Consider the following 27,265-nt stretch of genomic DNA (forward strand, 5'->3'; position numbering starts at 1 on the left):
AGACACTGACAGCACCTGCACCCCTGTCCCTACACTGCCCTGGAACACACACACACACACACACACACACAAAACACACACAAACAAAAACTACATGTAAAAAGTCCATTTTGTGCATTTTGACCCATGTCAAGGACAGAAGGCTGATTTTGGTTTATAACGCTTTCCTCATTTTGAAAAACTCACAGATGCCGGGAAGAGGCGGGAGAAGTAAATCTCCCATGAGTCTCTGGCCATGGCGGCGACTTTCTTCTTCACATTCTCATCGTGTGTTCCTGAAACCTGATCCACCTTGTTTTCAGCTGTCAGAAAAAACAAGACATAAAAGTGTGCCAATACATTTAAAATATTTTACAGAAATATATTAAGACTTCTGGATCTATGAGCCTGTACTGTGTATGTCAGGGTAAAGTCTTTCAGCGACGTGAGTTTTTCATACCAAAGAAAGCTTTCATCTGCTGCCTCTCCTCCAGGGTGATGCGAACGCAGGCCTCGGAGAAGGTGTCGTGTACAACCTGCAGAACAGCAAGTGAGATTCAAATATACTAAAAGTGTATTATTGATTTTTTTTTTTTTTTACATAAAGTTCCTTCTGGATTTTGAATTTAAAACTTTTCTGAAATAAATTATCCCTATTTTAATTTAAGCATCATTACCATTAAGATTCAGATATAAAATGTAAACTGAACGTATGAACTTGAAGTAGAGAAACAAACAAAAACAAACAGACAAAACACCTGTCTGAAGATCAGGTCCAGAATCAGAGGATTGTTAAAGGTCTCTTTTGGATAGAAAACCTGCAATCAGAGCAACAATGGACAACAATATCTATTATAGCAAAGAATTGCAAATGATGATGAAATCAAACATTTCTGTTTGTGTTTTTTTTTTTGCGTTTTTTAGTATGGACATCACTAACCTCTTTCCTCATGTAGAGTTTCCAGGGGACGTTGGAGTACGTGTAATATTCATCACTGGTCCGGCTGTGGAGCTGAGTCTGAATGATCTCCTCCTCCACCGGCAACTCTCTGGCCACTGGAAAAACACACACAATTTAAAGGAACAAAAGGAAGGGAAGGTGTAGAAGTTAATATTCCTGTGGCTCAGGAACTTCTTGTAATTTTACTGTTTATTTTTGGAGATTTGTGTAACACTGAAGATCACCTGGAGGAAGAGCGGGGTTTATGTTGGAACTGGCTGGACCCTGAGGGCGAGGCTTGATCGTCTTGGAAACCTTCAGTCCACCCTCTTCTTTACGTTGGAAGGATTGAGGCTTCCTTTGAGTCTGAGGGGAAAACAAAGATCAGATGATGTTTCAGAAGTTGTGTGGATGTGTGCAGATGTGTTTGTGCATGTGGTAGGTGAGAGAGAGGGGTCGAGGGTACTGGTAGAGGTGGGTTTGCCATCTGATCTTTAAGGATTTCCATTGCTTCATCATGCGGGTCTGGCTTCTTTGCAAACATTTTTCCATCAGCCTTCCTGCACACACACACACACACACACACACACACACACACACAGGTTAGGATCCAGGTTTAAGGTTCTGCACAGAAGCAGACAAGCTGTCATTATTATACTTTAAGCGATTGAGACCGACCTCTGTGCAGCAGGTCCAGTATTAGAAGCGGTAGGCCCTGCAGGGTGGTGCTGCTTGATGATATCTTTGATGTCGTGGCTGGGATCAATGCGCTCAGCGTTACTCGCACTGGATTGCACCACGTCTTCCTGAGGGGGGCCTCGTGTCGGACCTGGAATGTCACTTTCTATTAAATCAAGCTCAAATGTTCGATGATGTCATTCAAAAAGCGGCTACAGTCCCTTTCCATTCGTATCTGCATGATTAAAACGCCTTAATAAAAGTGTAAAACATACTGATTTTTCTCTGAGCAGCAGCAGGCTTGTACGGCGACTCCTCTCTGTCTTTGGTCTTCAGGAGAAAACAAGAATACAGCTGAGTGAGTTTTTTTTGTTATCGTGAGACAATCATTTAGATTTGTGGTTACAGGTGTTACCATATGTGTGTTCATTTGTTTGTGTGCGTTTACTCACTGGGCTGGGTGTGTGAGAGTGTGTGTGATGATACTGTGAGGGTGGAGACTGAGGGGCCGGAGCAACAGGGGGGAAGGCGGACAACATCTGCTGCTGGATGGCAATGGCCTGCATGGTCATCTGCTGGGCCTGCAACAAAAACACAAACAGCTGTGATTAGAATAGAATATTTTCATGTGGATTTGAATTCTATCTTTTATGTCTTACATCACCCCTTCAAAATGTCTAACATCGTCACCACGGACATTGATCCACAACTTTTTTTTACAACTGGCTTAATATTAATTCTTTACTTCATGTGACGACTGTTTATGTGTATAGCAGCCACATTCATTGAAGAACATTCAGACACAAACACAGTGAAATAACTGCTATTTAGCTTGTAGGTCGTGTGCATCAGATGGTAGGGATACAAAATTCAAGAAAGCGTATTACTAGACTCAAAATTAAGAAAACACTCGAGTCATCTTTTTTCTTTTAATTCCAGGCAATGACAAACTTAATTATCATGAATTAAACCTACAAAGCTTTTTTTTTTGTCATAGTTAGAACCAAACTGGTATATATGTGACAATCAGCAAAACAACAATAAAGTGAATTTAATTTCATGTGAACTTAAGGTTCAAAAGTTACCATTACATGTGGCTGTGTAGCTACTAATTGACCAGTAAATCGACCATGGCCAGTAACCTTTTATTTTTATGCAACTTAAACAAATATACACCATCAGAGTTAAGATATGTGACAAACCAGAATGATAGCTTGCTGGTTGATGATGGCCTGTTGCTGTTGAGTCAGTACTGTCTGCTCCGTTCCTAGAAAAGACAAACAAAGGCACGATGCTTTAGAGAGGATTTTTGATCCAGAAAATAAAGAAGTAAAAGCATGCGCAGTATATAGCAAAACGCCTCCGCATTAAACAAACCACACAGAGGGAACCTCAAAACAAAATGCACACTGTAGAAAGGTTTTGCTAAGTTTGCCTAGATATTGCAAAAATTAAATGTATTGTTACTCCTTCACGCCTGCTGGCTTCAGGCCAAACATGCGGGAAAACTTTACACACACCCCATTGACCATATTTCACAAGCAGCCATATTCTCTGTCAATAAACTGAAGGTGGGAAGTTCAAATGTCATGTTGTGGTTTAGTTACAAGTAATAAAAGTGACAGGAATGTTAGGATCATCACCATTTCCCTGTTTCCTGATTGATCAGTATCCAAAAAGCAATGGACTTCCAGTAGACATCAGGCCATATTTGATTTAGCCCACTACCATTAGCGCCTCCTAGCTAATTTGACTGGTAGCTGGGAAGGGGCTGAATACTAACTTTACCATTTGTAGTGTTATCAAAGTGACAGAATTATGTTAGGTGGTGTCTGACTGATAACATTAGCAAAACAAAACAAATACTAACCTTACCATTTAATAGAGTTATACCACACAACGGCAAAAGCCAAAATATGGCATTCAGTCATCTCCTAGTAAACACTGTGGTTAGCTCGGAGGTGGCTGAATCCTACCATTAGCTCTTATCTAATGGTAGCTAGTAAGTCATCAAATATGCTGTTCAAATTTAGCCTGGTGTTCAGATTTTCCCACCATTAGCATGACCTCAGGGAAAAATGGCCACTATGTGAATATGGTTAAATGTTGTACCTGTCACCACAGGCAAGCCTTGTACCACAGGCGCGGCCGGGAGTGAGGGGCCTACTGGCATACTGGGGACATTGGTGACATGGGAAGCAATGCTAGCATCTCTATCAGTAGCACGGGCATGTAGGGGTAATGGAGTTACAGCCACAGCAGGTGTGTTTGAAGAATTCTGTTGCTGGTAGGGTTGTTGGGGGAAGTTGTATTGGTGGTATTGTTGTTGTTGTTGTTGTTGTTGAGGTTGCTGCTGTTGCTGTTGTTGTTCATGGTGATGGTGATGGGAGGGGATTGGCATGGTTGGTATCGGTGGCATCATTCCCCCTGCTACAGGAAGCACTGGCACAGCTTTAAGGACCAACACGTAGGGAACATGATAACAGTTAGGGACAAGGAAGCTAACCGGACTTACCGGAACTTGGTATAGTCATACTTGGTGGGCAAAACAAGACAATTTTCACTTCACATTAATGGTTCGAAAATCTTCAACAATCATTTTTAAAGAATTACAACTATTGTCAGTATTGCCACCAGAAAGCACCTTTTAAATTATTCCTTTGCAGCCATGCTAGCAACAGGGCTCTATAGACGGCACTGTCAGTCTGTCTGTTGGTCCATCATCAACCACTTAAGTCCAGACCAATATTGAGAAGCGCAATACAATGCACTACATGATATCCAGATACAGGGCAAAGACACTGAAAAGGCTAGACAAATTAAATTGCAAAACGACTTCTAGAATCTCACAGATGTGGGAAACATATACAAAAGTAGCATACAGAAAGTATAGCAATGACTAAACAGACAGAAAAGCTAGCATGAGTGGGTTTGTTGTGTGTGTAGCAGGCGGGAGAATGAGAGTGACAGCTCCCTATAGAGAGTAAAAGAGTCATCTGTGGTTACAGTGAATGACCCTCTTTGCATTATAGATGAGCTTTGACTGCTCATTACAGCCTCTAAGCGACACATTAACGTAGGTGAACTGTACACCTGAACATTTACACTGTTCAGTGTTATCGAGACACTTTAGTCTTTCCTCTTGGACTAAAGGCATCAATTATTTGTGTTTTTCTACGTCTGTATTTTGACTGTTTTTCTTTGGACTGTTTTTGCTTATTCCCAAAAATATGTATTTGACTATGGACCAAATATCAAAAGTGATAAAGGAAGTGATGGTTTGAAGCAGAGTATCCAAAAACTTTTGGCAGAGCTTCGAGGACTTGAAAAAGCTTTTAAGGAAGAAAGAGGTCAAACATATTCATTCACCTACGGTCTACAGCCGAGGATTTAGAACCAAACTTGAATTATTTATGTCTGTCAAAGTTGTGAGAGAGAGGTTAAGAATAGCCCAAAAATGGAGAAAAGATGATAGTCTGTAATAATCTTGAGCGGATCGCAGAGGACAGACACAAAAACAACAATGGAAAATCTGAAAAGATCTGTCAGTGGGTGATGGATCCAAAAACACAAATAGGTAAAGAAAAGCAAACAAGATATGCACATTAAGAAGCTCCCGTTTGAAGTTTTTTTTTGATAAGTGTCGTTTCGAGCCAACATTCTTTTCCTCAGAAATCCTTCAAACGGGCGCTTATTGGTGTCTTGTTTGCTTTTCTTTACAAAAACAACACCTAAAATATATTTCTTATGAAAAAACAATGAAATAAAAACAGCTAACTGTAACGTATTACCTCCGGGATGTATTCCAGGTGGATAAGGCCGGCTGTGAGTTGTCTGACTCCCGCCCTCTCCTCCTCCTCCGTTAATGCCTACACCTCCTCCTCCCTTCATCCTCGCTGACAGGCTTCCAGTTTTTTCCATGTCCTAGCAGCAGGGCACAGAGATTCAGTGGATGGAAAAGGCCGATTGTAGATGAGTTTTTTGAGAAACATGAAGAGTCGGATAAGAAGTGTGGATGTAATGGCTGATTCAGACCCTCTGTGAGTGAGTCAGAGGAGGTGTAGGAACTGAATACTCTGCAGGGAGTACCATAAAGACTGGAGAGTAAGCTACAGCGCACACTTAATATACACTGTAATGAACACTGAAAATAGTTTGCAACAAACAAAAGTTTGACATACATGTTACACTTTAACATTAAGATAAAATCCAAATTAGATGGTTTGTTGATACTGCTACTGGCTCTTTCTCCCGATGAATTTTTGACTTTTGCCGTGAATACACATAATGCGAAGTTGCTAACATTATGATCCAGTGCATCTAAGCAAGTGAGCTGCCTGCTGCTACTGTCAAATACGGTAGGCCGCTCAGTAACCTAATCATGCCTCCTGTCGACTCCATTCATACTCTTAACACAAGCAGAGGATCACATGTTCCACCCGTCCATCAACACTCCCTTCCCTTTACCGTCACACTGCAGATCAGTAGTATGAAGCATGATGAGGTGAGGTTTAGCCATGCATTTTTCTATCTATTGATCAACTTCTAAAGTAAAATTAAATTGATTTTAAAAAAAAAGGTACTTCAACTATTTCCAGAGCAAAACAATGTCTCCTGACTGCTTGGGTTTTAGTTACACCGCTGCCCTGAAACAATATCTCATGTCAACGGTAAGTTAAAGACCTTTGTTTTTCACTTGATGATTTTTCATCTTATCCAACGACAGCTTTGAATTTCTCTTTTAGCTAAAACGTCCTGTGAGAAGCTTTCATGTAGTGTTGATTTTGGCGCCCCCTGTGGACAAAGTTGTACGCTTTGTATGTAGTGTCTTTTTTGTTTTTCTTGTTTTGTTTTGTTTTATCAGGAAAAAGGTTTCCCATATCAAGTATCTTTGCTACCAGAGCTTGTGAATTTGACTAATGTACAGAGGAGGAAGAAGAAGTGAAATCATACAGTGTAAATGATAGAGCTGGCGTTTGTTGTTTCTTGTAGATCAGTGTGAGTACTCACTATGCTGCTGTCTGACAGCACAGGGTCAAACAGACTGTCCAGGTAGCGGTCCATCCCTCGCTGAGTCTGACTGTCACTGAATGCATCTGACTCAACTGGACAAACGAGAGGCAGAACAGATTTAAACATGGCTGTTTAACTTTATGTATTTTTTTTAAATCACAATACAGAACTATGTGACTAAAACAAGCAGACGTGGTGGAAAATTAAATGATGGATAAAAAAAAATGTTTTTTTTCCTTTCTGAAGCAGAATAAATCTAGCAATCTAGTAAGACTTGCACCTTACAATTTATGCACTATGCATGGTTTAAAATGGGCCAACAAACGTGTTACTTATATTTTCTTGTTAAGATGTGTATGTAGTAAAGTTAAGGACATATTTGTGCGTTTGTACCGTGACTGAAGTAACCGTCTGAATCGGGCAGACTGTAGGCTGGTCTGCTGCTGAGAGGAAGTTCCTCATCAGAGTCAAAGCCACTGCCAAACAGAGCACTGAGAGGGAGGAGAGAGAAAAACAGACATTTAATCGGACCCAAACTTCATTAATTTTGTGCATTATCATCATTTCAAATATTGGCTTTACTGACAGGCTGGCGTTGGCTCGGACTCTGGCAGGGTCGTCGGAGCTGATGATGAAGTAGCTCTTCTGCTTTGGGAAGTCAGGAGGAAGCTCCAAGTCTGCGATCAGGTCCATCACATAGTCGTGACCAGCTAACTCCACCCACTGGCCGTGCTCCTTCATCAGAACTGAACTACCCCTCCACCAGTCCGACACTCCCCTAGAAACAAGAACCCACCTGTACCTGTCAGTACTGCACCCAAAGCATCACTGTACACTGGAAGGAGTATATGTTTCATTTAATATGAGTTACAAATGCTAAACACAATGAGCTAAACTTTTGCATCTTGTACTTAAATCTTGGATAAGAGCACCTGTGGCGCAGTATGTTGCCTGCTAAATCCTCTCCACTGGTCCAGGAGTGAACAGGACACAGAAATGATCCTCCTACACAGACAGAGATGGGTGGATGAAAAAAACAAATCAGCACTTTATATCATCAGCTGTCTCTTCTAATCAGGGTTTATGAATCACATTACTCATTTTACAGATAATAATAATGATACCCTGATCCTGATTGTCAATAAATAATGAGAAATCGAGGCATGGATGTAGTGTCAGTGACATCACCCATTGGTTTCTTAACAGGCGTGATAAAGCCCAACGATTGCAGATGCCATGTTGGAAATGCTGACTCAGGCATAGAGGTAGAGTTGAGGCGAACAAAATGCCTATATAGTTAGTCAGCTAGCTGGCATATTCCGATGTTAAAAAAACACGCACACAAAGCTGATAGTTAAAGGTCTGTAACAGGATTATGCTAAAATGAATGCTAGCCTCCTGGCTAACTACAACAAGCTCTTCTACTAGACAAATCATCCATGGCCCTAATTAGCCTAATTATGCACAATTCTTAGCTTTCCTGCAATGAAAATGGTTAAATTGTAAAAAACAACAACCCCATTGAGTCTTTACCAATAAATAAATGACCTATAGGGGATCAAAGCTGTTTTGTACCATCCAACATGTTTTTTTTCTGCTGTAAAAATGGGCATTTTAATATTGGCTCTAATGAGGAATGCTTGGTTTTCGGCCAACCCCAAGTGGTCACTCGAAGAACTGCAGATTTTGGCTTGGTCTAACACCAGAGGTAATTCAATCTCACCATCAAAACAGTGCACCTGCAACACCATGTTAGCCTTCTTTCTATTGGCCGTCCACTCCAGCAATGACAGAGGGTAGGTCCGAGCAGACTCTGGGGCGGAGCTTGAGCTGAGCTGTATCTTCTGATTGGCTTGGATGAGTCTATGTTGCAGCAGTGCCTGGCAACCAGCAGGGCCGTGGTCCGACACAAACCTAGACAGCAAAAGACGACTGTGGTTATGGAATGGAAATTTATACACAAATGTATTTTCAAGTAATGAAGCCATAAATAAGATGCATTTATTGTTTTTATTGTAACTCTTCATTTGGGCCACCTGCCATTTTTAAAAGCCATTTTAAGACAGATTTTCCACAAATGAAAAGTGCTTAGTTGATTTATGTTGGCTCAAACCAGATGTCATATTAAACCCAAGCTCTATATCATTTAAAAAAAAATTCATGTAAAGGTTTGTTTTCCCATCAGTAGGATTCTAACATGTGTCGAACACAATGTCTTACTTCAGCAGATATTTGTCCATCTTGGGAGACGGGGAGAAGCTGCAGACACACGCCAGCAACAGCAGCCAGCCTCTCTCAGCATTTTCGGAGTTCATGTTCCTCCACACCTGGTTGACCACCTGAGCCAGGATCTCGTCCCGTAACCCTGGCGACGACAGGCCCCTTTGGATGATGTAATTCCCAAACATGTTCTCCTGTGCCCCGTTCAGGTGAGGGTCCCCCATGAAGCGCAAAACCTGTAATAAAATAAAGGCAAAAGAAAAACCTCAGACAACACCTGAGAGACTCTGAACATGTTTCATATTGTTGAAACATCCTCGAAGTTAAGCTGGATTTGTTTTTCTGTAAACAATTTGAATTTGAAAAAAGACAATATGAAAGGATATTTTGCACATTTCCAATAAAAAAACGCAGAAGCCCCATGATCAGAATCAGAAACACTGTGACTGAAATACAGAGACTGGATAATTAATGTGAGCGGCGTTAGAATTCCAGATCAATGACTAAATGAAGTTTTTTTTATTTTTAAAGTCTTCCTGCCATGTTGAAGAGCTCCAGAGCTTCCCCCCTCAAGTCCTCTTCTACACGGGTCAGAGGCGTTTCTAAAGGTGCCATCAACATTCCCAACTTTGGCTCCTACACAAACAAACAAACAAACAAAAGAATTACAGTGATGAAGGAATTTGGGAAGCACATGTTGTGTTTTCAGTGCATTTTTAAAAAGATAAAATGACATAGAAGAAGCTCAAGGGCTTGACGGACTTGACAGACTTGACAGCTTTTTACTTACTTTGACCCGATATAACAGCCTTGAACCCTGACTTGTTAATTTATGAAATACTGCAGTCAGTGTATTAATTGAGCAATAACAGATTCATTCCTTGTCTTGACTGCTGATGTTTTTATTTATGTCCTCACTCTGGCAACATAAAATGGATTTGGATCATTTATCAGCTGTACATGTCACTTTTTCACCAATACTTAATTGAACTGAACACATCGGACAAATTGGTATACTTCAATAAAACAGAGGGCGACAGATACATTTTACATGTTAAAGAATAAATAGTTAGGATATGTTTCCAAAATAACATATATTTATATCATAAATCTGTGATTAGGGGCATCGTCAGGTTTAAACTGCAGTTTTAATGAATATTTACTACAATAGGATTCAGACGATCTGAGCTGACAGCGAAACTGTAAACAAAAGTGATGCCCATCTCACCCTGAAGTGGATCTGTACGTAGCGGTAGAAAAGGTAGTTGTTGATGTCCAGAGGCAGAGTGAGCTGAGCCTCCTCTTGGATGTGAGGAGCTTGGAGCAGAGCCAAACAGTCTGAGTGTAACTCCCTCCTGACTAAAGAAGGAGACGAGGGAAAAGTCAAGCAGCAAACATATTCTCCTTGAAAGTTTGTTTGTGTTAATGGTTTATTTATGTGCTGATGATTTCACTCCCTGTCCTGGAGCTGACACGGTCATTGCTGATAAGGTGAGACACTGAGACAAAGTTCAACTGTTTGGTTCATGGATAATATGTGTAGACTTAAGATTGTTATTGACAGACCTCCTGCTGTCTGCAGTAATGCTCCCAGCTCAGCGGGAATCACCAAGTGTGTGACGTTCACAACCTCCCGCCTGGTCAGCTCCTGAAACAGTTGTTTTTTTCTTGTCATTATCAGATTGACAGTGCCCTGGGAGGACTTAGAAAGGACAAAGCTTAGGTTTGGAAGCAGAAGCTAAACGGAGAGGATGGAAAGTTAGGGTTTGTCCAGTAGAGGTGGGCTGTAGGAGGTTCATAGCAAATCCACTCTCAGTACTGGGAGAACTGGGAGTGCGTGGACAGAGTTTGCATTCGACAGTTAAGGAGCTGTCGGATGAGGGAGCCAAACAATAAGTTAAGAGCAACAACAATTCAAATGCGCAAATTGGTTCGCAGATGAAGTGCAGAGTCGAGATCACAGATTACAATTCAGAAACACAGGCCCTGTCCAATTGTCTCGCTTTTTTTTTGTCTTTTAAGATCGAGCCCAAAGGCTTCAAGCTGCTAAGTGACAACAAGTTGATTGGTGCGTTTTTTTTTTGTTGTTGCAGAAAGCCCCGCCCAAACCACAATCTTACCATTTCTCTCCTCTTCCTCTCCTCTTCAGCTTTCCTCTGGGCCTCAAACTTCATCTGCAGACAGACAACAGAAATCAAACACTGAACAGATTTAACTTCAGCTCAGAGCTGAAAGATGACAAAGAACTAAACTGGACAACAAGTGTGTCATTTTTTTTACAGTCATGTACTGTATGTGAGCAGGGAAGGTTCCAATATCTAGATGTAAGGAAGGTTGTTTTTGTCCTCCCATCAGGTAGGCCCTACCTTGATGTATTGCTTGCGGTTGACATACATGTGGACCAGAGAGCGGAATCGAACCAGACTCTCCCTCATTTTTACATAGCGCCTCCTGGAGGGTAAAAGGAGAAATCAGAAAAACATGAAATCAAAAAATAAAACGCTCTGTACCAAATGTCATGATGCAACATTCTTTTGTAACATTGTGGGGTTTTTTTTAAAATAAGTGACATATGGTGCAGTAGATTCCTAAATATTTTCCATTCAGGAAATGAACTGTTTAATAGGTAACAGGCATCAAACGTTACACTGAAAAAGTTTCCCTCATCCTCTATGTACAGTTCTTAGTTGCTTTACAATAACAACCTTAACATACACAGTATAGTTGAATGGAAATGCAACCTGAGCCATATCTGGATTAGGTTCCATTGTGACCAAATTAAAGGTATGTTTTTTAAGGGAGTTTATAATTCTGCATTCTATTCTTTTTAAACTCAACTTCTAGATCAGTCTGTCTGTCAGTATTTATCTGTTTTTACTGCCATATGATGGGAAAACTATCAAAGTGTGCAGACTTTTTTTAACTTTAAGAAGCTCAATTTATTCAAAACCAATCTCTTTAGTGACAGTTATGAAACCAGCAGCAGCAGCAGAGACCTTGCGAGGAAGCCTCGGCACTGCGCCTGCAGACGGATGACCCTGTTGCGGAAGGCCGTAAAGCGTCTTCGGACGAAGAACATGCGAATGTACCGCTGCAGCGTGAGGGCAGCGAGCTGACGGGTGCGCTCACGTTTGCACTCCAACAACTGGTAGATGTCCTCCTTTAGAAACAGCTGCCGTTCACACATGAATACGTCGTTTTAAAAAGGGAAATCCTTTAAAACCTTACAACACATTTGTAAAAGGGTATGCATCAAAAAAAAATAAAAAAAAAAATAAAAAGAAGAGGAGGAGCGCACCTTTGTGACTCCAACATGGAAGGCTCCTGGTCTCAGAGGACACAGCTTACTGAGCATTATCACACAGTTCTCTCCATTCGCCGCTGGAGGCTCTCGTAACCCCACCAGGGATTTATACCTGGGATGACACAAATTCACATGTTTACAAGCTCACAACAGACTCTGATAGTTTTGCATATTCACCTTTTGAATAATACTCGAAATCAGTTTTGGTCTCGAGACCTCTTTTCGAGTCTCGTCTGGATTTTTAATCAAGACCACCACTGACAGGTTATTTTTCCCACCTCATTACTTTCATTCAAAGAAAAATGCCCCTTTGTAAAAGAACAATTCACTTTAATATACAGATTTTTTTCCCAGTATTGGCAGCAACCGTCCTGGTGTTACGGTGTGTGAAACGCCCGATGCACACAGAATGATGATTTTTCAGTGACATTTATAGTCTCAGTCTTGTCTCGGTATGTCTTGGTCTCAGTTAGTGTGGTCTTGACTACAACACCAGGATGAACGTTTATCCTCCGAGGATAATCCCAGAGCTGCTGTATGTATGCTGGCTGCTGGTAAATGAACCCTACAGTAAACACCGTTGGTGTTACCTGAACAGGAAAACGTAGAATGGCATTCTGACAGGGTATCCCACCCTACGGATCCTGATGGTCTCTAGGATCCCTGAGTGTCTCAGCTGGTTGCTGACCAGCTCGCCCTCAAACACTCCTGGTAGCTGAATGCAGATGGACATTTACGTATCATAACCAACTGTAAAACCAGACTTAATTGCCAAAATGTAGAATGTTTAATAAATCACCTTCATGTTATTTGGCTTAATACAGCGCACAAAAAAGGGGTTGCACCTGAAATGGAAAGATCAAAGCAATAATGTAAATAACAAGCTGTTTTTAATCTCTAACACAGGAAATGTTTTATCAGCAATGAATGCATAATACTACACTTCCCTCAGTTTTACCTCTCCATCTTCTCCACCAGCTCCAGCAGAGACTGTTGGAACTTGTTGCTGACGGTGGGAGCTTGGTATTTTCTTGTGACCGTGCTGCTCTTTCTCATGTGACCCCCTCTCTGCTGACCTATGACCTCTGCTTGGACCAGGAAGAGATTTGACACCATCTAGAGACATTCAAACACACGCATACATTCACATCACTTACTAATTTTACTTTTCTTATTTTTTTGTTTGTTTTTTAATAATCACACATATTTTCTGATTGTGTAATTGTGTGAAGATATTCCTCTTTTCTCAAGAGAGGTGCGCTGATCGACAGGTGACCAGGAGGTACTCATCAGCAGAGGCAAAAAAGCATTGACATACTGGAGGATCAACAAAGACAGTTTCCTTGCACATGCGGGAAAGTACCTCTACCAGCTTTTGATTTGCATCTGCGCTGATCAAACTTATATGTGCACACACCCTCGTGCTCCCCAAGGCCGGGGGAGCGCAGTATGTTATTCCTTCCGCTGTTATATTCCTTGGTTACGGTGGGACACATTATAGTAAAACCACACCATGTTTGACCGTCTGTGAAGAGTATCATTTTGCAGCTGCAGCTTTGAAGATGTGTTTTAATAAAAAGTAAGTTCAATTAACAGTCAGTGTTTTATTATGAACATGAAATTGAGTTTCCATTAAAGAAGAAAAGTTACAAAAAAAATTTGTTTGTGCAGTCAATTATTGTTCTTTAAAGAAAGAAAATCAGCAAAAACCAGAATTGACAGGTCTGACTTTGAAAAAAAAAAAAAAATCAGAGTTGGACAAAGAATATGTAATCTGTGTATCTCTACCCCTCACCTTGTTCTTGCTCTGCACAAACAGGTCCAGGACATCCTGGCGCACTTGGTCATAGTTCTTATCCAGGAACTTGTACACCTGCATTAGAGACATTGCAAATCTGCATTTTCTCAATTCACTTTTTTTTAGTCATGCAAAGCTCTATGATTGGCAGTCAGTTCAGGGATCACATGCCGTTTCCTGTGGTGCTACAATGAAGTTGAAACTGGTGTTTTTGATTTGAGAAAAGTACCAGAAACTTTTGTATGCATTGACAATAAATGAACCATCATAATGTTTATATTTTAAATGGACTATTAGTTTAGTTGTCACAGAAAGCTGATGCTATGCTAGGAGCTCTGTGATTTTCCACTTAAAATACTGTTGTGCAAATTCTAGATGATGGAAGAAAATCAAATACATTATCTTACAAACTAACAGAATAATAGCAAGTTGTGTGTCTCTTCATTGTGTACCTGGTAGGTTACTCGGCCAGCAAAGTGCTTGATGGCGAACTCTGGAATGGGCATCTTTGGCTTCTGATACAGGGGGTTGTTGCCATGGTGATAGTGACACTTTTGGAGGAAAGTGTGGTCTGTCGCCTGGCAACAAAGCAGAAAACTCAAAGTGACATGTACAAATATTTGTTCTGTGGGTTTGGGCTTATCTTACTCCTGCCTCACCTGTGGGAAACAGCTCTGATCATCCAGAATCCTCAGTATCCCATGAGGCTTTGCAGCAATGAGGTCAATGCAGGGCTGGTTGTCACTGAATGGGATGTCCTGCCAGGAGATCTGTTCCCTGCTGTACTCCTCCTGAATGGGGATCACACGCAATACAATTTCTTATAAATAGACAAAGTTCACATGTCTTCCCGTCAATGAACTGTCGATTAGTTAAAGGCCTCATGAGGTGTAACATACCTGTTCCTCCCTGAAAACGATCTTGTTGAAGAAGAACTGAAGATACTCGTTGGCATAATTAATGCAAAGCTGCTCAAAGCTGTTGAAGGCCAGATCCTAACATACACACACACATATATAAATATACTGTATATACACACAGTTGGTGATTCTTTAAGTCTCACCTACATGTCTAAAGTGTAATTAACCTTTGACAAGCTGGTGAAAAGATGCTCTGTTGCTGTCATCCTCTGTGGAGGTGGATTAACACACATAGAGAAAAAAAACATGTTTACCTCAAATCCATAAATGTCCAGGATGGAGATGGAGACGGTGTGTTGGCGGGGGTACACCTGAGCGTTGATCCTCTCTGTTAACCAGTGGAAGAGCAGCGAATAAAGGATCTTGGCAACAGCATCTCTTAGGATCAAAGGCACATTAGGAAAAGTGAAGAAACAATGGTAGAAAAAAAATGAGCACACACTTGAACATCTACAGCAGTAAAAAAAAAAAAAGCTCCATGCACAATAAAGAAGTTGGAACATAAATGTAAAAACAGCAGAAACAATAAGGGCTGCTCAGCAAAAAACATAATCTAATGAGGTAACAGCTTGATGATCAATATTTTTGTGTGAAGCATTAAGACAGATTATTAAGTAATACTTATAATTTAGTCCTCCAATAATACATAAACTTCAGTAAAGTATCTGATTATTGGTCCACAGTTGCAACATAATCAGTACTTTAATGGTATTCCATTTCAAGCTTGCATGTTGGGTACGCCTTCCCTCACCTGGCATCAACTGCACTTTCCACAGTCAGTGGTGTGTAGATTTTGTCCCTCATCGTCTCCTGTAGAGAACACAGAACAGTTTAAATGCACAGTTATAGAGGGGAGCCCTAACTCTGAACCCACTTTGATACTGACTGTGACTTTGTAGGTGATGGCTTTCTGCAGTCCTTCTGGGGAGATCTGCAGCAGCTCTGCCACCACCCTGATCTCCTGAGCGCTCACCACTGACGCCACCTCCTGGCCATCAGCCTGCAGTGCAACACAGAGACGTCAGAAGCGAAACATCTGAAGAGCTTCCAAATCTGCACAGCGTCTCATATCACAGTGCCCTTTTGTGTTTGTTCTCTTACTGTTGTGCGTCATGATGCTAAAAATTCATTGATTTAAAAAAAATGTAATCAGCCAAAAAATGTCGATGAATACGCTACTGTGACATCCACAGGATTGTCTCAGAATAAGTAGCATGATAAACAAAAGAAATCACAAAAAAAACCTCATATCTCTGAAAGTAGACATTGCCCAGGTGCAGTATGGAAGAAAGAACTCTAAAGATGGCTGACTGGTCTTCAGGGGTGAAGTGAAGGATCTCCATGGCAGCACGCAGACGCAGGAAATCCTCTGCATCGTTTTTCCCTGTTATCCCACAATCTCCTCCCTGAGTGGAGGGAAAAAGACAAAGCATGATACCTCAGAGTGATCCATATTCAGACATGAGAATGATGATTGTGCTGCTCTTTGTCTCCTACCTGGTTGAGGTAATAGTAGGTCTCAGCTTCCTGTAGGTAGAAAGCCTGCCTCTGCTGTGCGGGAAGACCCGCCAACATCTCGTAGAAGATGTGATAGTTCCTCTCGTCTTTGGCCTGAACGGGCAGCCAAAAATGAAATCACTTTCACATACAGAGGAGGATACAATGAAAGAGTTATCTCGTGTGTGTGTGTTTGCATGAGCGTCACCTGGAAGACAATCCGTGACTTTTCCAGCAGATACTGAGAGGTTATGGCACCACTGATCACACCACTGGACAAAGACAGAAGCAGCTGTGAGTGGAATTATACACAAAGAATATAATTATATGTATAAAGCACATTTTATTACATAATGAGAAATGACTAAACAATAAAGTATGAACACAGCAAACAGAAGAGGTGAAATATAAATAAAAAAGCCTTGAATTGATACAAAATGACTAAAAATCCCTTCTGGGGAGTGTTAATGGGGCGATGAGGTCACAATTTATGGATGTTTTGTGCATTTATTATTCATACTTACTCCTCCAGATAGACCTCTATGTACTTCCCGAAGCGACTGGAATTGTCATTCCGAACTGTTTTGGCATTTCCAAAAGATTCCAGCAGGGGAGCTGCCTCAAGTATCTATTGAGCATCCAAGCACACAGTAAATCAACCACCTCCATCATCTTACAAACACCATTATTGCTAGAACCCGACCGATTAATCGGCCAGCTGATAATATCGGCCGATGTTAGCTTATCCAGTGACTATCGGTATAGGCTAATTTTATCACCGATATACGTCAATATTACTAGATTCACCCGTCAAATAGCATTTCATTCGAGTTCGAGTGGATCACACTAGCGGTTCTCTTTCACCAGCAGAGTGTGCTGTAAGAATTACAACAAGCATTATCACTCTCCAGAGTGTCAAGCTGTGATGAACATACATTCACAGTTATTTTCCACTTGAGTGACCATCTTGTCATTTCTATCTTTTCCACAAGTGTTGGGTAACTGCATTTGAGGGATCAACGCAATAAATAAATCTATATCTTTCCCTACTTATCTATCTCTACAGATCAAACATACATCCAAGAAAGAGCTGGCCGATATATCGGTATCGTTTTTTTTTGTCTCCCCGAATATCGATATCTGTATCTGGCCCCAAAAATCCCATATCGGTCGTACCTTAATTATCGCAAATATCCTTTAACATGTTGACAGCAATGGATATTTAAAAAAAAAAAACATGCTACTTAGTTTTCAAAACACCGAGCACAAAATATTCAATGCACACTTCAGATTATAAATGAGTCTACTTAAATCCTGAGCTATGAGGTGAAGTCCAAAAGACAATGCCACATATCTAATAAAACACTGTCACACAACACAGCAAAACACAGCACCCTGCTCATTTTCATGGCCACAAGTCATGCAGGAAACCCCACTACCTCAATCTGCACCAGAGAAAGCCAGCAGACACGCAAAGAAATGGAAAAAAAGACGCACAAGAGCATTAGTAAACTTTTAGGAAAGGAACACAGGTGTCTGAGTGTGTACATGGTTATGCGTACCTGCTGTGAAATATTGCTTGTGTGGTGGATTGCTGCTAAGTAGCGAAGGACTAGTTTGGTGGCCTCTGTTTTTCCTGATCCGCTCTCCCCACTGAAACACAGAGAAACACAATCAATGACAGAACCTTATATAACTTATTTATTATATTTTGTAGTATAAGGCAGGATGTACTCAAAGCTTAAGCAGTGGAAAATCCTCTTTCTTGCAAGCAAAGAGGAAGGTCACTAAAACCCAAAGACTGAACTTCATCGCCCTTTGAGCACCTTACACAGCACACACAGGTTTTTTAATTACTTAGATTATCACAGGGAGGAAAGGGAGCACCTCCATTATTTGATCCTTCTCACCTTCCTTCTGGAGCTTGTGGAGTGTTTTCATTTAATTGACTAAGTGATTTAAGTGATTTACTTAATTTAAGAGAAGTAAGGGTTCAGTACTGCCAATATTCAGTGCTGAATATCCCCACTGTCCAAGCATGTCCAAAGAGGGGCAAAGGGAGTGTGTGTGTGTGTGTGTGTGTGTGTGTGTGTGTGTGTGTGTGTGTGTGTGTGTGTGTCTGTGTCTGTTGTGTTAATAAGGGGTACCAGCACTTTGACCACATTCCAGCCTAAAACCTAACCATTACTGGTCACAATACACCAGAACTGAATAACCTCCGTTTACATGCACTCAATGACTCACGCACCATGTGCACTTAAACACACACACACACACACACACACACACACACACACACACACACACACACACACACACACACACACACACACACACACACACACACACACACACACACACACACACACACCAACACACACCTCTGAAACAGAATCTGCTTCTGGCCCAGACCTGGCTGGGCTTTCCTTTCAGGTGTCTCCTTCCAAATATGGCCTGAGTGGTCCAAGTGTGTGGGAGTGTGTGCATGTGTGGGAGCTTTTTTATGTATTTGATTTGTTTTATGCATACATGCCCTCATAATGACGCATGCTCTATGTTCTGTTTAAAATTTTACGTGAGAGTTCAATGTTTGTTTCATTCGACACAAATACAAATTCAATCTGAAGTGCGAAATACAATTGTGCACAAGAACCAGATTTACTGAATTAAGTGTTGATAGTGACAGTTTGTTACAATGTATGTCAAGAGAAGCTTTTCTTTTAAATCCTGCTGTGGATATGAGATTTAAATCTGCTTTTCTCTGTGTGTTCTTCAGGAGATCAGTTTTGACTGAGTGAGGTGCTTGTGACAAATGGATGAAGCAAGAGGAGTGAAGGATGGCCCTGTCTCAAGAAAACCACAGACAGACAGACACTCATGAATTTACAAACACTAATGGTACTGGAATTGGAAACCTGACTGTCCAAGAAGCTTCATGGACACTGTGTTCACCAAGGTCAAACTCTTATAAAACGTTGGAACATTACAAATGACATGAAATGATCTTGCTGTACAATGCAAGTTTTAAAAAAAAGTAGGTACACAGTATCAATAGATTAGACAGATTAAACATCTTAAATCAGAGAGGATTTAAGAGATTTGTGAAAACTCAGCCCCCTACCTGATTATTATGACCTGGTTGTGTTTGGCATCCATCATTTTGGAATAAGCAGCGTTTGCTATGGCAAACAAGTGCCTGACAGAGTAAGAGGAATTGCATCAACTATTAGATATCTAGCCAACAAAAACAAAAAGATTAAAAACATGGTTATAAATTATGGTTTAAAGGCTAGTTGAAACTCAGTTTTACAAATTGTTACAAAATTGTTAATCGTTAATTGTGTCTAAATTGTCTTTTTGTGTTTCAACAAATAATTTGAGGGTTCTAGTCTTTATTTTACATGTTTTCATTTTCTCGTTCCCAACAGTTTAACACAACTTACGGAGGGTTCTCTCCCAGTGCACGACCCTTGTACAGCAGCACCATGTCCGTCCCGTAGATGTTATACATCTTATAAGGGTTCACGGACACCAAAATGCTACCTATGTATGTCTGAAATATTAAATTAATTGAAAAAAAGAGGATGAGAAGAAAATCATACAAACATAAAAATATTGATCCATTGCAAAATACCTCAGAATAAACTGATTTGTCAAGAACAATAATATGCTTCAAGATATTTTCAGTGGTATTGTGCTTGTGTGCAGTGTTTGTATGGGATCGCTGTTCAGATATTTACATAAATAAGCTCCCTCTCAGATCTCTTGTTCAGGTTCAGCAGAACAGCCCCTTCATCCATTTCCCTAGATGGAAGCAAATTGCCAAAAACATTCAATGACAGGGGTTTAATATACTGACCTGAAGTTAAAAATAAAGGCAAAAAACAGAATTGTGTTTGTTTCAATCATTACAGACCAATTAAAATGCATTTAAACTGACAAAGAGAAAAGACTGAGTTGTAAGGGATTTTCTACTTACTCTAGCTGTGTCATATCTTCCACTCCGTTTTCTTCTCGTTGCTCCCGATGAGCTATGGTAGGCATGCTTCTGATTGAGTACATCTAAAATAAAATCACACACATAAACACTCAGTAAAGAGGACTTTAAACTTTTACATAGATTGGAAGGCTACAACTATCCTGTTCATTAATGAATATATACTGACAATGATATTAAAATATAAATTATCTACTGTGCAAGATTGATAGGACTGTATCCAGAGCCCCTTAACTCACAAAAGATACATGCTTGAAGCGTTTAACTTCATCCGTTGCATGTGCTCATCATTTATCTCATAAAATTGTATCCTATCAAAAACAATCAACAGTTTATATAGAAAGCTGCCATCCCTTTATTTACTTTACCCTTATTCAACCAGACTTCCATACTTCCATAACACTTGCAACTGCAAGCTTACACCACAAACATGAAGACTTACAGCACTGCCAACATTAGCTATTGTGCCGTCTTGTAAGTCCTGTATTGAAATAATTTACCTTGTCATACCATTGCCCCTGTGGTTCCCCCTCCCTGCTGAGATTCCATCCCCCTGGTTCCTGCCCTCCTTGTCCCTGTCCAATCAGGCTCTGGGGTTCCAGCAGCTCCCCATCTCTATACATGGACCATTTATTAAGGTTCTGCACTGTCCCATGAGGCAGAACCCTTTCTGCACCCCACACATCCACATCTTGCTGCAGTCCCATGCCTTCAATTCCGGGGCCGTGTGCCCAGTGCTGTTCAGGACCTGCTCCTTGAACCTGGGGTGACACAACAGCATAGGACGGTAGACGAAAAGAGGCCCCCCGGATGTTAGGGTTCTGGAGGGCACCAGAGAGATTAAGTGAACGTTGTGCTGGAGTGCTGGGGGCACCTAGCCTCATCATGACGTTACCATTGGGGAGACGGTACTTTGCCTCACGAAGGTTTGGGTTTTTCGATAAAGCATTTGATAGGTCAAGTGTGCGGGGTGCTGTAGGAGGCTGAGGGCGGTTCATCAGAGTTCCATCTGGCAAACGATAGGTGGCAGAACGTAGGTTCTGGTTGCGTAGAGCATTGGAAAGGTCAAGGGAGCGTGACTCAGAGGTATCAGGGGCCCCAGGTTGCCTTAGAAGTGATGTGCCTGGGAGTTTGTAAGAGGCACCACGGATGCCTGTGTTTAGCATGGCACCAGAAAGTAGAGGACCAGAAGGGGCAGAAGTGGCAGCTTGGGTTTGATTTTGTGAAAACAATGATGATCCTTTGGGGAGCTGAAACTTTGCCTTACGCAGGTTAGCATTGAGTAGGGCGCTTGACAGACCTGGGGATGAAACTGCACTCTCAGCTATTTGTGTCTCCTCTCTTGGATGTGTAATAATTGAACCGTCTGGCAACCGGTAAGAGGCCTTACGTACATTAGTATTGAGAAGAGCAGAGGTGAGCATTGAAGAGGATGTGGTAACAGGCTCAGGTGTTGGCTCATTTCTTGTAACCAAAGTTCCATCTGGCAGCCTATATGTGGCTTTACGTACATTGGGGTTCATCAGTGCTGAGGAAAGCATAGGTGAGGAATGGGAGGGTGCAGGTGAGGCCTCTGTCCTGGTTATAAGAGTACCATCAGGCAAACGATAAGTGGCTTGTCGCAAACTAGGATTAAGCAATGCAGAAGATAGCATAGATGATGAATGCGGTGATTGACTAGAGGAGGGCTCAGCTGGTTCGGTTCTTGTGACGAATGAGCCGTCGGGTAGTTGATAAGTAGCCTGACGTAGACTTGGATTTTGAAGGGCATTTGAAAGCAAAGAGGGTGATAGCCTCCCAACACCATTTATGCTCACTCCAACATCAGGGGTAGCCTGAGGCTCCAAAGTGCCTCTTGAGATCGTTAAAGTTCCATCTGGAAGCCTAAACATTGACCCTTGGATTTGGGAAGTCTGCAATCCACCAGCAAGAAATGGGGAGGCCCCTCTGACCATTTCTTGTTGAGGTGTGTTAGGTGGAGGGGACATGGGGGAAAGGTGTCGCTGAAGGGGCATGTTAAAGGACGCATTGCGTAGCTGGGAATTAAGTATAGCGGATGACAAGTAAGGGGTGGAGGGGACAGGAGGAGGTGAGAGGACTGTTGTATAAAGGTTGGCATTGCGTTGTAGAGGAGATGAGAAGGAGGCAGTGCGCAGGCGGGAGTTCTGCATTAAAGCATTGGATAGAGCAGGAGTGGCATATGAGCTAATTTCCTGGTTCACCTGTCCGTCGGGTGATATATGCCCCTGCCAAGCAGGTATGGGGGAAGGGCTTCTCTGTAAAGGTGTGGTGATGCTGGTATTCTGAATATAAGGGTTCTGGAGCACATGTTCTGGGAAAGGTGATGAGACTTCATATTGTGGGGGGGATGACCCCTGTCTAGGGAAAGAATTAACATTGTGGGGGTAAGGGATAGAGGAAGGAAGAGGAGAGTGAGGAAAGGGAGCCCCTACAATCTGAGGGTTTGGTAAAGAATTTGTAAGCATTGGGGAAGGACCTGGCTCTATCATTGTATAGCCATACTGGGTGACGGGATGAGGTACTGAAGGCTGAAAAGATGTTGGCCCTAGACTCTGAGGACTAAGAGCCCTGTTGGTTAAAGGTGACGGTGGGTGAGATAATTGATGCATGGGAGAGGCTGATCGGGGGGGAAGAGGAGATCGACGCTGCAGTGGTTGAGGAGATGAAGGTCTGCTCTGCAGCCTCCGCATTGATGGCTGGGGAGAAAGAGAGCCATTCTGCTTAAAAGACGGCTGTGGAGAGACTTGGGGAACAGGAGGAGGTGCCCTCATTGACTGCCTAGATTGAACAGAGGGCTGGTTTCTGGGCATACGTACTAGTGGCTGCCCCCTACCTACAGGTCTGTGAAAGCCCCCTTGGGAAGAACCTATTCGCTGAGACTCCCTTAACCCTGTAGGACGGGAACCTGTCCTGGCTATATTGGGTCTTCCAGCTACACCCCCTGTCTGACCGGAGGGAGGGGCTGGGCCACTATGGATGGAGGATCTAAATGGGGCTACATGCTGAGTGACAGAAGGCCCATGTCTACTACGTCTCTGTAAGTAAGGGTTCCCTGGTGATGGTTTCACTGCCCCCATGGGCACATGACTTCGACCTACAGGTCCACCTCTCAACCTGCGAGTAGAGGACCGAGTGGGCAGAGGGCGACTGGAGATACGTGATGGGGAAGGTGAGGGTGGACGATGAGGGGAAGTGGGGCGAAAGGTTTGGGATGGAGACTGAGATCTCTCTTGTAGAGTGGGGCTTTGTCTTTGTGGAATTGGAAGGGCAGGAGAAGGTGAGCTTCTTAACCTCGAAATTGGCTTTCTGCCTTTGAGCAAATGTGGTCTGGTTGAAGGCAGAGAAACTGCCTCTGGGGGAGGTTGCTGTCTGAAAGAGAGTCTTGGGGAAGGAGGTGGGCTTGCTCTCCTCCTCACTGATGCTTGAGGTGAAGCCAAGGGGCTTGAAAAATGAGATTGGGGTCGGGCAGTTGAAGGATCCCTGTGCATCCCAAATCCGCCCTTTCCCCTTGTCATGGATTGTTGAGTTCTAATTAACTCCCCTCTCCTGTTCTGTGGTGGTGAAAAATGTGGGCTGGGTGGTCTCTTCCTTTCATGTTGCAAAGTTTGTCTCTGGCTTGTCCTTGAGGCCTGGTGAGCAAGCCCTCTCCTATGAAAGCGAGAGGAGAGGTTGGTATCTGGGTGAATGCTTGTCTGGATATCCGAGTAATGTTGCGACAGGCCGGGTGAATGAGGTGCAACTGCCCTGGCTGATGCTGGCCTCAGTGATAGTGGTGGAGAATAATGGGGACCTATTCGTCGCGCTGGCCTTGGTGAAACTACAGGTGAATGCAACTGTGCTTGCATCAGTGGAGGCATCTGTGGCTGTATTGGTAGGACCATTGGTGGCATTTGCCCTGTCTGGAACATTTGTGGATCTTGGAGGAGATGCGGTTGGTACATTTGAGCCATTTGTAGTGGTAGGGAAGACTGAGACAAGTAGTTGTGAGAAGCAGAGGGAGGAGGGTGAGTAGGCTGAGGAAGAGGAAGGTTCTCCTGTTGAAAGACCATGGGTGTTTGAAAGGGGATTTGTCTATGATGAATTGGGGGTTGTTGTTGGATCATGACATTTGGATAATGGAGCTGTGCAGGAAGGCCTGTGTGAAAGCGCTGCTCGAATGGTATATCTGCTACAATTTCGGGATTGTTGAGCATAGGAGCTGGGGAGGGTGGAGGATTCACTGGGGAGGAGAGATAAGAATGAGACGTAGGAGGGGGTGGCAGGGTTTCAACTTCTAATCTGTCTTTTCCAAATAGTCTAACCTGGGGCCTGGGAACCCTGAACTGCTCAGCAGAAATTGGCTCACTGAGAGGGTAAGAAAACTGTTCCAGTCCATATTGCTGTCCTGTCTCAGCAATGTCTGGCACAGCATCCATGAACAAATGTTGTTGATAGGGGTAATAACTAGCAGAAGGGTCAGTATATCCAAGCATTGGGTCATTATATATGCCTGAAACAACATCAAGACCACCACTTATCACCCCATATGGATCCAATGTCCCATAGTTATAACCCATATTTTGGTTAAAATAATCACCATACAGCTCAGGGTCATAGGGTTCATTGAATCCATCCACAGTATTACCGTAGTACCCAAATGGCTCTGATTCTAATGCATACAGCATTCCATCTTCACCATAGTAATACTCCACCCCTTCATTGCTATAGTAATTTCCATAATAATCATCGTAAAAGTCATAGGGGTAACTGTAGTAATCCATGTCATCATAATAGTTCAATTCATCATCATAGTAAAAATTGTCCTCTTCATCATAATAACCATATTCATCTTCCCACTCATCATCATAGTAGTCCATTTCCTCGCCAAGAGGGTCGTACGGATCATAAGTGTTCTGTTGTCTCTGCAAGCCTGTAGGTCTCCATCTGTCTTGATAATCTTCTTCATATCCATATTCATCATCACCATAATCATAAGCTCCGTTGTAATAATAAGCCTGACCCCCTCTAGTGTCTCTGTTAGCAAATGAAAGACGACTTTGTTGGCGTCCACCTGCTCTGGCCCCCATTCGACTTTGGCCCTTAGAGGTAAGGAACTTCCCTGTCAACCAGTTAGATGCAGCAGCTATCCTTCCTAACATCCAGCCCCTAGTCTTAAACCCAGGTTCTGTTTTCTTTTTACCAAACATGCCTTTGAATTTTCCTCCAAGTCCCTTAGCCTCTGCTGCCATTTTACCTTTGCCACCTAAACCGGATAGATTTATTGTCTTTGGAGTAGGTTTAGTTTCTTTTGGAGTATCATCTTTTTTATTAAACATGCTGAAGCCAGACAGACCTGGTTTTTTATCAGGACTTTGTTTACCCCCGAATCCTGCAAAAAGCTTGCTGTTGCCCAGAAGGGGTTTACCATCAGCAGGGGGCTTTTTTTTCTTGGAGAGTCGTAGGAAGAGACGAGAGGTGCTTTTAAGGTTTCTCTTTGGTTTAGGTTTAGTTTTTTCTGTCTGCTGTTTAGAAGGCATGCTAAACGGAGAGGACTTCCCTGTTATACCTGTTAGAGCTTTTGAGGCTCCTTTGAGTTGAAACCTGGAATCTGCTGTCTTCCCTGCTTTTGCTGCACCTGCATTTTTCTTCTGTCCCTCTGCAGCAAAACCCATCATGACCTTGGACGCTCCTTTGATGTTGACATCACTCATCTTTTTTAAGTTTACTGCACCCATCCCTTTCTTCATCTGAGGCTTTTTTTCCGACTCCTCCTCATTAGACATATGTGCATTTTTAGGAGGAGGCTTAAAACCCTTCATTGCCATGGCTTTTGATGCCCCTTTCAGAGCTGCTTTCCCTTTTCCCTTGTCCTTCTTGGTAACTACCTCTTCCTCGCTGGCATCCCCCTCATCTTCCTCTGTCTGCATCTCCTCCTCTTCTTCATCTGACCCCTCCTCTGACTCACTGACAGGTTTTTTTCCCTTTCCCTTCTTCCCATCATCCTTCCCTTTTCCTTTAGCTGGTGGCTCCTCTGCTTTCTTTCCCCCTTTCTTGTCATCTTTGCCTCCCTTCTTATCGTCCTTTCCTCCTTTCTTTGGCTCCTCTGACTTGCCTTTCTTGGCGGCTGATTTTGTGTCACCCTTTTTAGGTGGCATGATGTCTCCTAAATCAAATCATTTGAAACAAAAAAATAGGGAGAAACAAGTGTCAACATTGATATGTAGCTACTCTTGAGCAAAAGGGTCCAGGTAGCGGTAACATCCTCTCAATCCCAAATCTTTCAACGTCTCCTTTTTCCTCCATTTGATCTGTCCAAGTGAGACCCCAGAAACACAAACTGTGGAACTCTCTGTCCAAAGTAAGTTGTTCTATTATGCACACAGAGACAAACGGAAACCACAGTCCTCGCAAATACGATCTAGTAATGAAGTCAGAATCTCTGCCATCAGTGCTTCCTCTCATTACAATGCATCTTCAAGACTCAGCTAAAGCGCCTGTGTCTCTGTGTGAGAAAAAAAAGAGACAGAAATCCATTAAAGAGTGGTAGACTTCAAAAGAGTTGCTTCCTGAATAAAAAATGTTACAAATGACAAAAAATTAATCTTACTGGATACAGTCTCTCTCAGTTTTACCCATTTGTTGTACCTGGTTTACTGAGTTTGTTGCCGATGTTCATCCTCCATGGCAAAATAATCATACATTCCTGTGCTTCCCAGAACTTTGCAGGGTCACCTAATGAGTAAAATACCCTGTCTTCCCAGTGACAGAGTCCTCATAGTCCTTTGTGTGTCTCCTTTTGTTAGTGCGTCCTTTGAGTCCGGCGGTGAATCCTCATCTTGGCCGCCACACCAACTTTGGCAGGTTCCCCGCAACCAGGAGAGCCGATGTGCACGGGTCTGTGCGAGTCTCGGCCTTCAGG

At 42.4% G+C, this 27,265-nt stretch overlaps 1 protein-coding gene across 1 annotated transcript in view; it reads right to left on the minus strand.

Moving 5' to 3' along the window:
• myo15aa (myosin XVAa) overlaps nucleotides 1–20,411 on the minus strand; it is a 29,169-nt gene extending 8,758 nt beyond the window's left edge. The window contains exons 1-45 of the mRNA XM_061027026.1: nucleotides 20,329–20,411; nucleotides 20,090–20,153; nucleotides 19,793–19,902; nucleotides 19,471–19,545; nucleotides 17,912–18,002; nucleotides 17,789–17,794; nucleotides 16,874–16,977; nucleotides 16,558–16,621; nucleotides 16,350–16,463; nucleotides 16,097–16,258; nucleotides 15,739–15,852; nucleotides 15,604–15,662; nucleotides 15,107–15,230; nucleotides 14,832–14,927; nucleotides 14,592–14,723; nucleotides 14,385–14,510; nucleotides 13,930–14,007; nucleotides 13,093–13,250; nucleotides 12,934–12,979; nucleotides 12,725–12,849; nucleotides 12,129–12,246; nucleotides 11,827–12,002; nucleotides 11,197–11,281; nucleotides 10,951–11,004; nucleotides 10,397–10,478; nucleotides 10,059–10,189; nucleotides 9,371–9,466; nucleotides 8,831–9,066; nucleotides 8,334–8,524; nucleotides 7,543–7,615; nucleotides 7,197–7,388; nucleotides 7,004–7,101; nucleotides 6,608–6,702; nucleotides 5,389–5,521; nucleotides 2,800–2,864; nucleotides 2,050–2,178; nucleotides 1,873–1,927; nucleotides 1,598–1,748; nucleotides 1,386–1,479; nucleotides 1,165–1,285; nucleotides 920–1,035; nucleotides 738–797; nucleotides 440–515; nucleotides 187–302; nucleotides 1–39 (exon numbers count right to left, since the gene is read on the minus strand). The exon at nucleotides 1–39 is cut by the window's left edge and continues 80 nt beyond it. Of these exons, the coding sequence (XP_060883009.1) occupies nucleotides 1–39; nucleotides 187–302; nucleotides 440–515; nucleotides 738–797; nucleotides 920–1,035; nucleotides 1,165–1,285; nucleotides 1,386–1,479; nucleotides 1,598–1,748; nucleotides 1,873–1,927; nucleotides 2,050–2,178; nucleotides 2,800–2,864; nucleotides 5,389–5,521; nucleotides 6,608–6,702; nucleotides 7,004–7,101; nucleotides 7,197–7,388; nucleotides 7,543–7,615; nucleotides 8,334–8,524; nucleotides 8,831–9,066; nucleotides 9,371–9,466; nucleotides 10,059–10,189; nucleotides 10,397–10,478; nucleotides 10,951–11,004; nucleotides 11,197–11,281; nucleotides 11,827–12,002; nucleotides 12,129–12,246; nucleotides 12,725–12,849; nucleotides 12,934–12,979; nucleotides 13,093–13,250; nucleotides 13,930–14,007; nucleotides 14,385–14,510; nucleotides 14,592–14,723; nucleotides 14,832–14,927; nucleotides 15,107–15,230; nucleotides 15,604–15,662; nucleotides 15,739–15,852; nucleotides 16,097–16,258; nucleotides 16,350–16,463; nucleotides 16,558–16,621; nucleotides 16,874–16,977; nucleotides 17,789–17,794; nucleotides 17,912–18,002; nucleotides 19,471–19,545; nucleotides 19,793–19,902; nucleotides 20,090–20,153; nucleotides 20,329–20,411 (4,713 nt within the window). The remainder of the gene's footprint in view (nucleotides 40–186; nucleotides 303–439; nucleotides 516–737; nucleotides 798–919; nucleotides 1,036–1,164; nucleotides 1,286–1,385; nucleotides 1,480–1,597; nucleotides 1,749–1,872; nucleotides 1,928–2,049; nucleotides 2,179–2,799; nucleotides 2,865–5,388; nucleotides 5,522–6,607; nucleotides 6,703–7,003; nucleotides 7,102–7,196; nucleotides 7,389–7,542; nucleotides 7,616–8,333; nucleotides 8,525–8,830; nucleotides 9,067–9,370; nucleotides 9,467–10,058; nucleotides 10,190–10,396; nucleotides 10,479–10,950; nucleotides 11,005–11,196; nucleotides 11,282–11,826; nucleotides 12,003–12,128; nucleotides 12,247–12,724; nucleotides 12,850–12,933; nucleotides 12,980–13,092; nucleotides 13,251–13,929; nucleotides 14,008–14,384; nucleotides 14,511–14,591; nucleotides 14,724–14,831; nucleotides 14,928–15,106; nucleotides 15,231–15,603; nucleotides 15,663–15,738; nucleotides 15,853–16,096; nucleotides 16,259–16,349; nucleotides 16,464–16,557; nucleotides 16,622–16,873; nucleotides 16,978–17,788; nucleotides 17,795–17,911; nucleotides 18,003–19,470; nucleotides 19,546–19,792; nucleotides 19,903–20,089; nucleotides 20,154–20,328) is intronic.
• Between the last annotated feature and the right edge of the window lie 6,854 nt (nucleotides 20,412–27,265).

Source organism: Labrus mixtus, chromosome 20 (genome assembly GCF_963584025.1).
Source record: "Labrus mixtus chromosome 20, fLabMix1.1, whole genome shotgun sequence".
Taxonomy (NCBI): Eukaryota; Metazoa; Chordata; class Actinopteri; order Labriformes; family Labridae; genus Labrus; species Labrus mixtus.